The following is a 16687-nucleotide window of genomic DNA, read 5'->3' on the forward strand; positions in this document are numbered from 1 at the left end:
AAAAAAAAAAAAAAAAGAAACAGGAACTTGTTAAGTGTTATATACATATAACAGATAAACAACTAATCAAGCTTAAAAATACAGCTAAGTACTCGCTAAATATTAACAGAATGAGGCAATCCTTGGGGGGAAATGGTAGCTATTAAACTATGTTCCTCAAGCTACCCTATGAATCCAACAAAGCATGCTGGCTAGGAGTTTGGCTCAGTCTCACCCAGTCTTCTCGAAGCTCCAGAAAAACCATAGCTGACAGTTTTCCCCTGGCTCCCTTGTCTACCTGCTGATAAGGGCTTCCCATCCCTTCCACAGGCAGAAGTCAGTGGAGCCTGAAATAGCCCCCAAACACTTCCTGCTCTATTCTAATTGCGCTGCTCATTCCATTTGACTTAGTTAGAACACTTGGAATGTTGAGGGAAAACCCCATGAGGCATCAAGCATGTGAGATAATGTCAGTCCCTCAGAAATGTTTGTCCATCCTACTATGCTACCCTTCATTGTTCCCTAACCATGAGCAAGCAGAACACGTGGGGAAAATAGCTCTTAGCTGTCACACTGCTGTTTCTCCTTTTTTAAGAACCAGATTTATGCCTACATGAAATACGTCCTTACTCCACACTGCAGCAATTTGTCACAAATCTATCCACTCTCCAACACAATGAAGATTATGTATTCTAAACATTTTGTTTGGAAGCTACAGTTCTACGGCTATCTAAAAGAGTGTCTTTTTGACCCCTGATTTCCCTAAATTAAATGCCTGGCATATTGTACGTGCTCAATAAGTATCTGTATAATGAATACTGTCTTTTATAAAAGTGTGCAATATTGGGTTTATGAGAAAATGTCCCCAGACTTCTCTTCTAACTTCAGCAGATAAGGAGATATTGTTCCGCTTCTTTTTAGCCCTCAAGGGAAGAGGAATTACTCGGTTTCACTAAACTACTAGGAAGGTTTACACTTCTTAGATAGGAAGTTTCAGCATAGTTGAGGCTAGAGTTGGAATAAGGTGCAAAGATGAATGTTTCGGAAGGAGCAACGGGAAAGGGGTTCAAAAAGGTCTTTGATTTCCAGTAAATAGCCTTAGTTCTAGGAAGAGGTCACGTGATTCCAGTCTCCCTTTGGAAAACAGAGAAAATTAGAGCTAACGCCTTCCCCTGGCTTTCTCACCTAACCACTGATAAAAGGTCCCCCATCCCTTGCACAAAGCAGAGGTACATGGAGACTGAAAGAGCTCCATCGCATTTTCTGCTCTATACTAACGTTCGTTTATTTTCATTCTTTCATTCTATTGAATTTCAGTGCTTTCATTCTATCTGATTGAGCCCAAATGGAATGTTGATAGAAAAACTACATTTATGGGGAAGATGCTCTTCGTATCTTAGATTTCTCAAAAGGCTGTACGTGACTGCCCTAGCTAACACTGCCCCTGTTCGTGTCTACCCCGTTTTCCTATTTTATTTTTCCTGAGTACTTATTACTATCTAAAGTAGTCTTATCCATCATCATTCAACTGAACAACCATGGAACCATGTATGTACTTGTCTTGTTTCATAGTTGTATCCTCAGCGCTGAGAATAATACCTGGCACATCGCTGAGAATAATACCTGGCACATAGTTGGCTCTCAAATATTTTTGAGTGAAAAAATGAACACATGAATGACTGGTTCACCTCAGCTTCCAAAGCTTCAAACAATTACATCACCTCCCAAAACTTCTACCTGCTAATTAAGAGTGGTCAGGATGCAACTGGTTCCTACAATTGCTTCTACTCCCACCCTCTAAACTTATTTACATCTTGGCTTCTTTGAGAATACATTGAATTGCTGTGTTTCCTGTTTTTGTCTGTCATTTTGCAAATCCCCATTGGTCAGTGGATTTCTTATATTGTGCATAAGTACTAAAACATTTATCTTCTAAAAAGGTACTGTTTTGCTCAGTAAATAATAAAATTATGAATATTCCTATAGAACTCTAACTTATCCATTCTAAAGCATTTCAATTAATGTGTGACATAAAATGTGTTACTATATCACTTTAAAATTTTTCACCTATAACAATAAGCTAATAATCAGGAAATATAAAATGCAAATTAAACAGATTAAACCCCAATTCTAATTTTAAAGCAAAATATCAATTACTAAGATCTGAATTAAGCACACAGTTTAAGTAAGCTAAAAGAACAGCTCTCAAATGTGAAATTGTACATTTTATTGTACATAAAACTTGTTGGGTCCATCAAGAGTTAGTTACGCTAGAACAACTAGCAGAGACAAACACTTACTCCTCTATACTGAGAATTTTATTTCATCTATTTCAATCAACAACTTACAGTAAAGCATAATCATAACTGTTATAGCTGTATTCTATATATTGTTGCAATAAAGCCAGCAGCATATATGATACTACTTTACAGGTATTACAATTTATTAAGTCACTTATGATATACATTCACCTATTTTCCCACACCTTATAGCCAACTTGTATTTTCATTGTACGTATGATATTTGATGGTTTGTCATAAACCATCTCTAACATCCAATCTTCAAAAAAAATACTCCTATCTGTCGCAGAAGTTTAATAGAACTTAGATTTCTTAGCTTAAAAAAAGTTCTCATTATATTTTCTTAATAAGAGTCATTCCTGAAAAAAAAAGTGTGTGCATGTGTGTGTGTGTGTGTGTGTGTGTGTGTGTGTGTGTAATATAAAATGCCATTTTCCCCTGAAAGGTCAGCCATGAGGATCCTGTTTATGAGCCATATTAACACTAAATTGAGAGCTTAGCCATGGCTGTTTCTAAAAATAAACCCTGCGTGTCTCTTGTTGTCATCATCAGCCACAGAATTCTGTGCTCTGTGACAGACAGCATCAAGGCCGCCTCTTTGCCTTTCCACAAGCATTACACATCACCACTGAAAGGCCTCCCCTTTCTGTCAAGGTGCCACTGATAGAAATGGTTCTGCAATCACCCTAAGCGCACATTTAAACATTATTGCCCCTTCAGCAGACAGTTATCATGTTGTTTTGGCAGCAGGAAGGAATCTGTGGTTTCACTTGAATGTTATTCTTCTTTATTTAAACTACTAGAAATAACCCAAAAATGACAGAATGCTCTTTCTATAAATAATCATTCCAGTGTAGAGTTATATTAGGAGGTAACTCAGATGGCATGATAACGCCTAACAAGCTAATCTTAGACCTGCCATGCCATAAGATAGAAATACCCAGGCTAAGAATAACTGACCCACAGGAGTCAGCCTGCTAAAGAGAGCCAATGGTATGGGCATCTGCAGGTTTTAATGCATTTAATGATCTTCTGAAAGCTTCCTTCCCTTAGGAAGGCAATAAATTATGCTGGTCGTTAAAATGGCAATCAATAATGCTTTTACAATGTATTGATTCTTAAAACCGGCTCAAGATTCTCTCAGCAAATAAGGTTATAGAGAATAGCTGATGGAAACCAGAGTTGGCTCTTAAATAATTGGATTAGTATCTAATTGGTGAATTTTATGCATGTCACCTGCACAACATACAATATTCGCCCAATGAAATGAAAATTTAACTCAAGATAAAGTAAAACATCATAACATCACGTTGGTATATGCAAACATTGTCATCGAGCTTTCACCCAAAATATCCAAATTGGACCAATATATATTCAAAATAGGTCGACTCAAAATTTTGTTAGCTAGATCATTCTTTTGGCTCAACAATTTGATGTTACATGTTGAAATCAGGATTTGAGTAGAGACACAGACTTTATTGAGTACCTCTCCCCATTTCTAGCTAAACACAAAAGCAGGTAAAATTCAAACATTTTGGTAAAAAAAAACAAAAACTGAACCCCACAGTGCTAACATCTGAAAAGAAACAAAACAATACAAAACTACACTAGTAATAACGGGCTATTTTGAAGTGGTGCAAACCCTGCCTTTATAACTTGTTTGTGAGGCTATGGTGAGCATTGGCAAACCATATGCCCCATATACTGGGGATGCTGGTTCCGTCCACAGTGTCTGCTCAGTACTCTGTGTAGCATCAGTCTCCACATGAAACTTTGGAGGTTGCCTTATGGCTCTCTCAGTCCTGCTTAGTGTTAACTTCACCCAATTTTATTATCGAGCACTGGGAACGTGAAGTAAGGCTCCTCCAGCAGGCCTCTTAACATAGTTGCCTATTTGTGCCTTAAACCGCCCAGGAATAAGTGTGCCTCCGTGTTTGTTTATAAATGTAGCTGATTCTTAGCACCAAACAGATCGGAAAAACAGTATCCTATGCGAAATATATTCCTGTTTGAGGAAAAGTGGCAGGGACAAGGTAAACAAAAACAAGTTCAAACTAGACCCTGCCAGTTCCTGGCCATGGTGAACCTTGGCAAATTCCTCTCAATCTATTTCCTCATTTGCATAATATGAATATTGCTGCAACAGCCACTACTCCAGACCTCTTCAACTTAGAGGATTAAAGGCTAAAACAATGTCTGATACAGAATGTATTTTGAAACATTAGCTTATTATATCACTAATAATAATGACAATGATATAAATGATGTGAAAATATGGGTCCAATCATTGACCTTTTAAATTGAGACTAAACTAGATCAGAGTTGAAAGTGGCAGAAAAACCATGATAATGATAACTGATGGTGACAATTTTTTCTTTTGAATCTAAAATGAGTAGTTCCTTATGTTAAGTCCTGGGTTCAAAATACACAGTTGAATTTTATTTGTAAGCAGAATTTAAAAGTACCATGAAGAATAAATTTTAAATTTTGTTCAATTCACCAAGAGCTTTTCTATTTTTCTAGTTCACCCAACTTGGGGTTCCCTGAAAATATTCTGGGTGAACCTGTTTTTATTAAGACTAAAGCAAGAATTCCCAGGCCACAAAGTAATTTAATGGAAATTCAGTGATGTTTTCTTGGTTGCCTTAATTTCGAATTTTCAAAAAAAAACAAAAACACCAACTTTATGACTTTCTCATATTTTCACCTAGTTTGGAAATGCCTTGCCTTAGATACCCACCAAAACTTACTTCCTTTAACAGAAAATGATACCCACATATCTACAATTGTGTCATTACTGAGTATAAATTATGAATTGAACGTTTCTAACACAAGTGGTAGACCATGAGGGGAAGAAGCAAGAAAATGAAGTTCTGGGGTATTTCCAGCCTTATCAACATGCAAAGAGTTTAATCATAAGTAAATGACTAGCTGCATTTTGTGGTTTGGTAAATTTCCTTCTTCCTTAAATGTACTTTTCATTGGATTTAATTGAGGGGTATTTTTAAAAGCACTATATATAAAGGCCCATCACTTATTTTACCATGGAAAATTTAACAGTAAGATAATGAATGGAACTGATATTCTTATAAAACATAAGAATTTTGTATTCATAAACCATAGCATTACAAAGTAACACAAAACACAATATTCTCTGATAACCCTTCAAAGCGTAGATTATTTAGTATTGTAGAAACTCTTAAGTTAAATTTGTTTTGTGTAACTGACTTAGTGGAAGAAAAATGGAAGTAGTGTACACAAGGTATTTTCTCATCCTTTCATTTCCTGACTGTCAACCTCCTGAGATTAGAAAAAGGGGAGCTGCCCACAGGAAGGGCACCATGCATCCCAAGTGAACCACTGATAGGTCGACTTCCTTTCAAGACCGCCAGAACAGAGCATAGCATTGCCACACTGATTTGAAGCACATGGCAAAATATCTTTAAATTTCATCTAGAGAAAGCTTGTTTTTAAAGTCATTTTCATGGGCTTTTACTCCAATTAAGTTGTTTTCAAAGTATTCCAATTCAGGAAAATAAAAAATATTAAAATGCAGTTACCATTCCAGATCGTTAAAATAGTTCCTTATTGTAAAATGTAATAGTTATAATATACTGGCAAAGAAACTACTCCAAATATTTTTAAGATACTCCTCTCTCCTTTATTGTACTGAAAAAAATCATGCATGATTAGATAAATTTCTTAATAGTCTCTGTACCCCTCAAAGGAATATTTTCCTCAAGCTTATAATAAATGCTTGTAATGCACCAGTCCACAATGTTGATTTTCCTCCTTTCTAAAAAAATGACTTACAACCTAGAGAGAGACCCGGGTTCCTACCACAATCACTTCAGTCTCTTCATAATGGCTCCTTCTAACAACAGACAGTAGTAAGAAAGTCTTTCTATTTAATACTAGAAAAATAAATCTAAGTGTTTAAATGTATGTATATCTTCATGAAAATGAAGACCCACAATTCAGTTGAAAGAGAAATTACATAGTACACTTCCTTCACTTAATTAATTATATTTTGAGAAATTACAAACTAAAGAAAATTACAAAGGAGATTTCCAACCACCAACATATACACTGTAGCAAATACTGCTGGTGCCTAGCAAACATCTTCTCGCTCTTTCTTCTTCCTCATAGAAACTAGATTATTAGTGGCAGCATCCACCCTTGGCATGGCCCTAAGGAGTTCTCCTGGTGGTCCCATTCTTCTTTTCAATGACTGGCTAGGGTAGAGGATGCTATTTTGGCCAATGAATGATAAAGGATGATTTACTGGAGAAATTTTGGGTAAAACTTCCTTCCTTAAGAAAACACCCCCCAAAGCAAGGTTTCTCTTCTATGTCTCTGGAATTGATCCAGTGTAAATAAATGCAATGCCTAGCACTGCGCCAGTCCACCTGTGGCTACTGGGGGAAACAGCCTGGTGAAGGAAACTGAGGACAAGGCCAGCCGAGTGGGGCAGTACAAAGGGCCCTCATGCTGCTGACACTGGCCACCTGGTGCTGCCTAACCATCCTGCTATTCCACTAAATGTTAAAGTTCCTTGATGTGTGTCACTCTGATTAGTATTTTCTGTTCCTTGCAGCAGAAGACAACTAACTAAGAGAATTACTACTTACAATTGATCGATGTTAGTACCTTGGCACGGTAGCTTTGTGCATGGATGTGTAAGAAACACTTTTTGAAAGATATGTTCATAAAAGTGCATAAAGGCAAAAACTGTCTGAAAGCAAAAGTCCCCTTACCACCAGCACCACCACCACAAACAAAATATTTCCTAATTTTTCTATCTATATATGAACTCTTCTGGGAAATACATGAATAGACAAAATAACTTTTAGAAAAATGACATCATATTACCAGTTATTTTTATTTAAAAGTCATTAAATCTAAACGAATTCAACAGAATTAAAAATTGCAATGGAAAGGACTATAAACATACTAAATGTTTCCTTCCTATAGGAGGAACCATTTCCAAAAAGATTTCTCTAAGGTTATATAAAGAAACCATTTTTAAAAATCAGTGTTTGGAGTCTTTTTATTTTTTTGAAACTGTATGTTTCTATTTTAAGCAGCAGGGAGTCTGTCCCTGCTCAGAGACGGTATCAGCACTTTCACACATCCCTCCGTCTCACCTCTCCCCAATGCCTCATATTGGTTAGCTTTATGAATATTTTTACATTGCCCTACTTTATAAAATTTGCTTTCTGTCCTATAACCACAATCTCATAGTTGTTTAAGCGGATTCAGTGTTGCCCCATTAATCTTACTATGTTTTCTCTATTGCTGAATTCTACTTTTTTTTTTTTTTTGCTATTGTTTTAAGTTCATCTCTTCTTTGTGTGGGTTTCCTTGTCAAGCAGCCTAGTTCATGTCTGAGAATTTATTTCTAACTTGCCTAACTATTTTCTCTATATTTTAATAACATCTTTCATGGGTGGGACATTGGGTTGTACTTCTAGAACTTCAGGGATTTTCCTTCATTATTTTCTGGCATTGAGTGTTGGATATGTTTGCTGTCTTCTTGAGGCCCATCCATTCCATTCCTTCCCGCTCTCCCCCATCATTGATCTTTGCTTTATCTCCTGAACCCCTAAAGAATTATCATTTGAAATTCAGTGGCCCAGTTAGAATACAGTTCTGCGTTGAGCATTTGCAGCCAATTTTCCTAAAAGACAGGAGCTCTTTCAATCTACAGATTCATTTTTTTTCTTTATCAGTGAAATGATCTTTCTTCATTTGCACAAAATTGTCTTCTGTTTAAATGTTTTGGAATTATCAACTTCAGGGACATAAATACTCTTTTTGTTATGTTGCCTTTGTCTTTCTTATTTATTGATTTCTCTCCAATTGCTTTAATCCATTTCCCCTTTTCATTCCCACTGATTGTCTCAAGCCTTTCCTCTTTGTTGGTAAAATTGTCACTGGTGTCTATTCTGTTTCCTGCTATTTCTAATGAATATTTTTGTTCTATCATCATCATGCTTTTTTCATTCTCAATTTGTTTCCCCGAGATCAAAATATCCTTTTTCAGCTCATGCTATTGTTTCATCATCTCATCTGTGAGTTCTTGTTTTATGGAATTTATGTTCTTATTAAAAGTGTTCTATTTGTGGGATGCAATTATTAGACAAGTCCATGGATTCAGCGAGTTGATGTTATCTTCTTGGTGGAATCTCTAAGATTAGTTGGGGAAGGGTATTTCATTGCAATGAGCTATGGGTCGTTTCCCCAATTTAGAGTGTTGTTCTGAAGCCTTCATTTCTCCAGAGAGACAGTGTTTGTTTACCTTTTTCCATTTCTCTAGTTTTTCTTCCAGAATGCTTTCTACTATTCCTCAGTCACAAGAAACAACAATGAAAAATAAAAAAAAAACCAACAAAAGTGGAGGATATCTGGTCAGTTTGCCTCTCTCCAGATTTGGGAACATTAGAATTTTCTAGAAGTTGTCACCTTGTCAGTAAAATTCTAAGAAGGCCCAGAATTCAGGCCTTGTTGTGTCTCTCTGTTCTTTTCAAAGACCCCTGCCTCCATATTCCCTTGACTATTAGTTTCTGAGGTATACTGCATTAGGGTCATATTACTAATATTGTGTGTGGGGAAAGCTATTTGCTGGCTTCTACTATTTTAGGATCACATCATTATCAGGGGTGAGAAATTAGGTGGTACATTTTCAAATTTCTCATCTCCAAAATCGAAATCACCATTTTTTAAATTCATAATTTGGGTTTACTTTGATCTTCTCAGGGGTTTGATTGAATTTTCTACTTCATGGACATAACAATTATGCTATCTGTGTCATCCATGGTAATAAAAAACAATATTCATTCTTGTCCCCCTTCTCAATGGGCCTATTTATAACTAGCTGTTTGATTGCTACCTATCAAATATTCAAATCGATAACAGCCTTTAAGTGAAGATAACCTGAGTCAGAGAACAGCAAAACAGTAATTATGGGGAATACCAGGAGTGATTCTTGACATGACAGGAGCATTTCACAGGCTTACATTTTCATAATTAGATTCTGCTTTCCAAGGAGACTCAAATAACTACTGAATCTAAAATGTTCCTTTCCCCTTGACAATATACACCAGGGGGTGGGGGTGGGGGGTTGGGAATGGAGTCTCAAAGGGTGGAGATGCATTTTCCATAAAAGAAATTCAGGAGTTTCAAATGTTTTTCTTTCATTCCCTAAAATAAGAATGCATGGTGAAAATGTGAGTTTTCCTTATTGTTAATGTATTGTACATTAACGCTGTACAGATGCTAGGAAATTCTTTCATAATAATTGTTCCAATATTGTCTGGACAGTTCTGCTGTCTGACCTGTCAAGCAACATGCCTCACAACAGGAGAGCACCCCAAATCTGCCAGCTACTGCTGACTGAGTGACCTGACTATCTGCACATGCTTCAGTTTCTGCCACAGTTATCACTTCTAGTGGCCCACACAAGCCACAAAAGTGGAGGCTCACCTGGCAAAATGTGTCACTTTACTGAATTCCAAGATTCAGTATTACAGAGCTTTTTAACTAAAAAGACATTAGCAGACTACCACCTAGTTCTGCCTAAGACATATAGCCTGGGTGGGTCAATATTAGGAAAAAATGGAACTAAATAAAACAGTTACAATTCAATAGTATATAAAGATCTCTGACTAAAAATCATGTGTATTGGTCAAGCCTGGCCGAGTGATTGGCGTCTGCATTAAAGCAGGAATGCATAGTATCCAATATAACTAGAATAACAAATGGGAACTCTAAAGCAATGGCTAACAGCAACACAAAGCTTTTTCAAACAACTAATCTCAAGAAATCTGGGGTTTCACCATTCAATTACATGTCCGACAACTACTTTGCCTTTGATTATTATGTAATGAGACATTTCACAGAACACGTGAACGCACGCACACACACTAACTACCCCAATTTATAGTCACAATTGGCACGAGAAAATAATTTAATTCTTATCAGACCAGAAAAACCAAAAAGAAAAAGAAAAAGCTGATTGATAAGATAAACTAAAGAAAACTTACTATAAAACAAAAAACATTCCCCTGTGTGACATATAAACTAATGCATCTAGCTTATTTAGTGGAACAGCACATGGTATTGAAGAACAAGGTGCCCAGTTCATTCACTTGAATTAGTAATAACAGTGGTGAGTACACACACTTTAATAACATTGTGGCATCTGACCCCCCTGTGAATGCCAAGAGCTAACTAAGAGGACACTATTATTCTTCAGTTTACAAATACATAAGCCAGTTACACAATCTAGCAGCAGAGCTCTCTGTTCTGAGAGCTGTTGACTCCTAGAACAGTGCTCTCTCCCCCACTCCATACTGCTACCATCTATTTTTTTCTCTCTTTCAGATCCACAGACTCCATCCATTTCTAAGCCTATCAATCACATCCATGCCACTGGTCCACAAGGGAGATAAAGGAGATTTGTAGCTAAATTAAGACAAACACACCCCTAACTTAGCAATGAACTTAAAAGGGCAAACCCTACTGAAATAAGCTGCCAGAATCACCATCACTTCCCCCTCCCCGCTAACATCAGTGATACTCAAAGTTTGCTGCATATTAGGATTGCTTGGGAGATTTTAAATATCCTATTGCTCGGGCTGTTTCCCATACCAATTAAATCAGAAACTCTGGGGATAGGACCCAGGCATTGGTATTCTGTAAAATACTCCTGGTGACTCCAAGTTTGAAATCCAGTTCCTCAGAGGACACACACAATAAAGACTGGGGGAATTAAATTGAAGGACATATTATAGTAAAAAATATTAAACATTATATGTCATGATAGGGAGGATGCAAATGTTTTTATGTTTCAAATTTTAAAAATAAATAGAACTTGGAGTTTCCTTATTTATACCAGTAAGGTTTGGGTGTTAATGTCAATCAACATCACCGTTTCATTTAATAGCTGCAGCTTAAATGTTGTTTTCTGTAAAACTGACAACAGCATGGACAGTCTCAAGCAGTGTCCTGCTTGAAAGTATTGTTACTTTGTATAAAAATCATTAACTGTTGGAAAAATGACAATCTCAGCTAAAATCAGAAAAGTTAGGTACGACTGTCAAAGGCATTGAGAAATGGTGAACTTGCAAACACCTGTACTGAGATTCAATGTCAGCAGACAGTTGCTGCTTAAAAGGCACAGCTCTGTCTCCACCCTATGAAAAACACATTAAACTTGCAGCACAGAGACAGGGCTCAAAGGATAAAGGGTAACACTGAAAAATTATCTAAAATAGTTCTTTTTAAAGAGTTGGTTTATAGTTAAAGAATAAAATGCTAAAGTTACGTGACCAGCTAGGTCCTTCAGGAACACACCGGCTGAACCCTCCCCAAGCTCTTGTCAAATTTACAGCCAGGAAGGTAACAAACAGTACTGAAATTCTGGTATGTTTGCTTTAGATAAATAGACACCACTAATTAGTAAAACTCCTGCCACTGAAGTGTAAACATACCAAATTTTCCAAAGTTGGCATTTTATTCTAATTCCATGAAAAGATTGGGCCAAGGGAAGACTCAAAATCATCATTCACTAACTGAGGTGTAAAAAAAAGTTGTTTGAAACACAGACCCGTAAATGGGAAGGTGTTCAACATTCAGACATCATGCCAACCTGTGGAATATTTTTTCGCGTCTAGCTAGACCAAGTATACTCTGCTTTATGTTGCATTCTTATCATGGAAGTTTAGGTGGTGGTCTATACTCATGATTAAGCCCATATTAGAACATGCGAGGGAGAACTTGAAGCCAATTCAGACTGAAGCATTCAGAAGAGGACCAAAACAAACCCCAATCTTTGTGAACTAGCTAGAGGAAATAAATATGAAAACCACCAATGACAAGCGAAATTGCCTGGAGAGGCTCCTCTTTTTAATATACATACATAAATAAAGCAGACAAGTTTCACCTCTCATCAGCACATCTCCTTGAAGGCACACACACATACACAGAGAAGCTAGACATTTGGGATCTGTTACTGTTATTCTATAAAACATTGCACCTGCATATAACACCTATGTGTGTGTGTTATGCCAGCGCATCTGCCCGACAATGTTAGACTCCCCAAATGGCTTTGAAGAAAATTAAAATAACCGTCTGCTAACAATAATTTCATTTCATCCTAAATAGTTTCATTTTGGGCTAATGAGAAAAATCCACATTAAAACTACCTTCCCAACTCCAGTAGCAAACACATTTCAGAAGGTAGGTCTATAAATAGATGTGCTTTTGCATGCACACTGTAAATATAAAATCATCAGGCTAGCCCAGGCTGCAACTGAAGCCCCAATAGGAACTTACCTGGTTTTTTAAAGTCCCATTGGAATACACTTACAACCAGTACTGATCTAGTACCTTTTTCTAGTTGCAGAGTAAGGCAAAACTACCCCCAACTACATTTTACTTATCTCAGCCCCATCCTTCATCAGAAGCTTTGAGATTTCATTCAGAAGCAGCCGGCCCTCACCAGACTGAAATATGCGCAGAAACAGTAATGGAAGGGATCTAAGTTAAACCCTACAGACGCACCAACAAAATAGCAACACCAACCCCAAAAAGCAGCAAATCCTTGAGAGCTGCTTTTCTTAGCTGCATTTCCCAAGTCAGCCCCCCTTTTCACGCGTCAAATGTCTGTTACGAGAGAGGCTCTTACCTGAGCTGATCATACTGTGCATCCGGTGCTGAGCCAAGAGCTGCGCTCGTCCAGCCACCCCATCTGAGGAAAAACACGAGTCACTCTCGTAAATTGTCTGCAGCATATTCCAATCACTCTTAGTTCAGCTACATAAAAGATTCATCTCTGCTCAGTGCACCGGGCCCCAGGAGCTACCCCCGCTGAGTCCTCCCTCCTCCCGGAGGAGAAGCGGCAGAGGATCAACTTCGACAATGGTTTTCTTTCTGTGAAGATGGACAGACACTTTTTCAAAAGACCTGGTCACTTTTTCCCATGTTACCAACCTGTGTGCCAAGCAGAGAGGACCAGGTGGATGCTATGACTCTCTGGAGTTTAGGTTATCCTGGAAACTAAAAGCAGGTGGGAAACAGGAATGTGCTTCAGGGTTATTGCTTTGTCAGAATAAGTAGAAAAATATTAACTCTACCCACGAGAAAAAGAAACCAATTAAACCTGGCTTAAAGTTCTTCAGGCTTCTCGAGTTCCGTTTTAAGAACCTTCAGTCCTGCAAGTGGCTTCAGCTCTGCCCTTATCCTATCTGTTTGTGTGTGTGTCTTCCCCCTCTGGTCTCTCTCCGCTCAAGTTGGCTAAAGCTAGTGATAATCCATTTGCATATGAATCAACAACAGCATAGCCCACAGGCACAGAAATAGAACAATGGTCGGCCTGAGCCAAAAATAGGTCAAGCCTGGCCGAGTGATTGGAGCCTGCATTAATGCATTTAAAAATACCCCAGCAAACCCAGCTGTCCAGCCTCTATCTTTCAAACCATAATTCTCTATTGCAGGGCCTTAAAAGCAATTAACTCTTTCCTCCCTTCCAAGCTTGCTTTACACACTGTGTTTCCATACTGGCGATTCGCGTCCAAAGAAAGGAAGGCAAAAAAAAAAAAAAAAAAAAAAAAAAAAAAAAAAAAAAGAAAGAAAGAAAGAAAGAAAAGAAATTAAAATTAAGAAACAGTTCTAAGAGGGCAAATGCACATACATTTCACTTTATTTTATTTTTGTAGTATGTGTTTTTGGAAGAGAGGAGAGAAGTGCAGAGCTCTGTATTGGTTCTAAAATAATACTGGAAGCTTTTGCTCATAATGTGGTTTCTGCCTCACCCACGCACAGCAATCCTGGTGTTCTATTTTTGTTGCCTGTTTCTCTGGCTACACTGCAGTTGGCTGTAGCACTAGAAGCATTTTTGCCTTCTAGTTTCAAGACTGACAGGAGATTTAGTAGAGGTAGTTTCGGAAAACAAGCACACCCCAGAATAAAACGCTTATAAAGGAATGGCTTGATTTTTTTACTTGCTATTTATAGAAGGCAATTGTCCATTTCAGAAATCTAAATATGATGGTAGTAGCCCCCTATCAATTTTATTGCATCCAGTCTCTATGACATCAACATTTAAAAAAAATATAGCTTAAACCTGAAAATATTCCCTCTATTTCAACCTCTCAGTCTAAACTGTTTACCTGCACAAGGAAGTGTGGGTGCTTTCTTATGGATGGATGCAAAATTAGTGAACATATGCACCTGTAGATCAATAAATGAATATGGTGAGTCCCCAACTATGAATGTTCTTCATTCATCTCTACATTGGTTGCCTGAAATACAGACCTTAATTTTCTAAAAGAAATAGCATCTATAATAGTTGATAGATTCCCAGAACAACACACATTAAGGAATTCACTTACAAAGTAAATGAACTATACAGTATATAGTACTAAGAATTCTATAGTCTCTGGTGAATGCCTCCACTCACTTATGATATCATTTATTTATGAGAAATAAATTCTACATCACAAATTGGGTTGCTAGCATCTAGCCACTCCCATGGGCAAATCCAAAAGTGATAATCCACTGATCATGGGAGGTCTTCTCCCTTTTCTAAACTAGATCAGCAAGGAACATGTCACTCCTAAGGTATTAGTATTAATGGAGAAGGAAGAAGAAAAAGCTGTGTTTCAAGGTCCCCAGAACAATCAGATAGAAGAGGGATCTTGGTCAAGACAGAGTGTAGGACAAGGGAAAGAAGACAAGAGGACCAAGAGTTTTAGTGGAAAGAAGGAAACCTGTTAAATCATTAGGCAATAACCCACTGCAGAAGAAAATGGCACTGACTTTTCCTTCTTTCATAGATTAACTCTTATTTCTTGCAAAATTGTATTTGGACAGATAAATTCCAAGATTTATTTAAAAATATATATATTCCGAACTACATTTACTTAAGCTAAACAAGAAAAATCTTATATTCCTGTCAGTGGAAAAAACTATTTAATTCTATCTGATATTACAAGTAAACTTTCACTCAATTAAGAAATTTGGTGTACAAAATGCAAGAGATAGAAATACTGTGGATCTGGTCATTTATCTCAGAGATGATGTAACCAAACATAGCATTTTAGACCTTGGGGGAAATTTAGAGGTTGCCTAAAGTGGTGTTCAAACTCTCAGAAGTACCTGAGAGTTGACTCACAGCATCCTGTCACAGAAAAGTTTCTTCCCCCAACCAGGGAAGCCTCACTTTTATCTGTTTACATTTAAGGGTTTTTTTGTATGTGTTTATGTAAGGTTTCCTTTGAACAACAACTTTTTATATTAAGAAAAAAACAATTGAAATCCATTCATTTAGGATAAACAAGCTCCCCATTTTACACATGAAGAAAGTAAAGAGACTTGCTCAAGGCTGTAAAAGCATTCATTAATGGAGTTATGACTAGAGTCTTGTTTAGTTTCTAACAGGTCATCTCCGAGTAGGTCTAGCATTCACATTCTCGTGTCCGCCATTTGTCCCTTACTAAAATGATGCAAATAATTAGCTGAGATATTCAGAATAAATTGTAATAGTAGCTACTAACGAAAAATGGAATCACTGTCTAACTGTTTCACAGTGGTTTTGAACCAAATATACAAAAGTAGTGATAAACAGGGTCAGCCGAGTGGCGCGTGGGCTAAAAGTTGGCTTGGGATGCCAGCTCTGAGGAGCAGGGCCCTGGTTCGGATCCCACATGAGGGCCAGTGACGCTGCACCCTTTACAGGTAAGATGGTGAACAACAGCTCGACCTGGAGCTGGGCTGCCATGAGTTGTGGGCGACGGCTTAGGCTGCAGCCCCTGCTGCAGTCAGTGAGTGGCCAGCAGATGGTGTGAGGTGCCAAGAGCCGCTGTGAGCGGCTGTCCAGTGGCCGGAGAGCCATCTGCCTCACCCGGGAAGAGCACAATGATCACAATACCAACATGGGCCAGTGAAGCAATGGCCTCCACAACTAGACTGAAGAACAAAAGGACAGCAACTTGTCTGTTCCCCTTCCCAGATTCCCCAACGCCCCTCCTCCAAATCCACAATAAAATCTTAAAAAAAAAAAAAGTAGTGATAAACATATTAAGGGAACAAAAATCCCAGTATTGACGTAATATACTCATATATCTTTTTGTCATATTAAAGTTAAACCCTCAAACTACAAAAGTCCCCAAGCTTTTATAATCATAAAAAAGAAAATAAAACTCCAAAAGAGTGAGTTAGTAATTATCCTATTTCTCAGAGGTTCTTGGAAAGGGCATTCCACATAAAATAGTATAAATAATGTGCTTTCTTCATTTTGACAAGTTATTTAACTTGAGGTTTATTTACATTTCATCCCTGAATTCTTTCAGCATTTGTTTTCCCATTAGCAGTCTTGTCTTTCAACACTTGATTACAAAAACTTA

The 16687-nt window shown here is 37.5% G+C and overlaps 1 protein-coding gene across 24 annotated transcripts in view; it reads right to left on the bottom strand.

Annotated features, from left to right (window-relative positions):
• Positions 1–16687, bottom strand: part of HDAC9 (histone deacetylase 9) — an 820423-nt gene that overhangs the window by 483891 nt on the left and 319845 nt on the right. For 8 of the 24 annotated variants that reach the window (XM_019650652.1, XM_019650643.1, XM_019650630.1 and 5 more), the window contains exon 3: positions 12970–13032. In XM_019650652.1, the coding sequence (XP_019506197.1) occupies positions 12970–13032 (63 nt within the window). Of the gene's footprint in view, positions 1–12969; positions 13033–13274; positions 13664–16687 lie in introns of those variants that run through there. The other 16 variants (XM_019650642.1, XM_019650648.1, XM_019650644.1 and 13 more) reach the window with 13 other exon arrangements.

This window comes from Hipposideros armiger, unplaced genomic scaffold, assembly GCF_001890085.2.
Source record: "Hipposideros armiger isolate ML-2016 unplaced genomic scaffold, ASM189008v1 scaffold_143, whole genome shotgun sequence".
NCBI classification, from domain to species: Eukaryota; Metazoa; Chordata; class Mammalia; order Chiroptera; family Hipposideridae; genus Hipposideros; species Hipposideros armiger.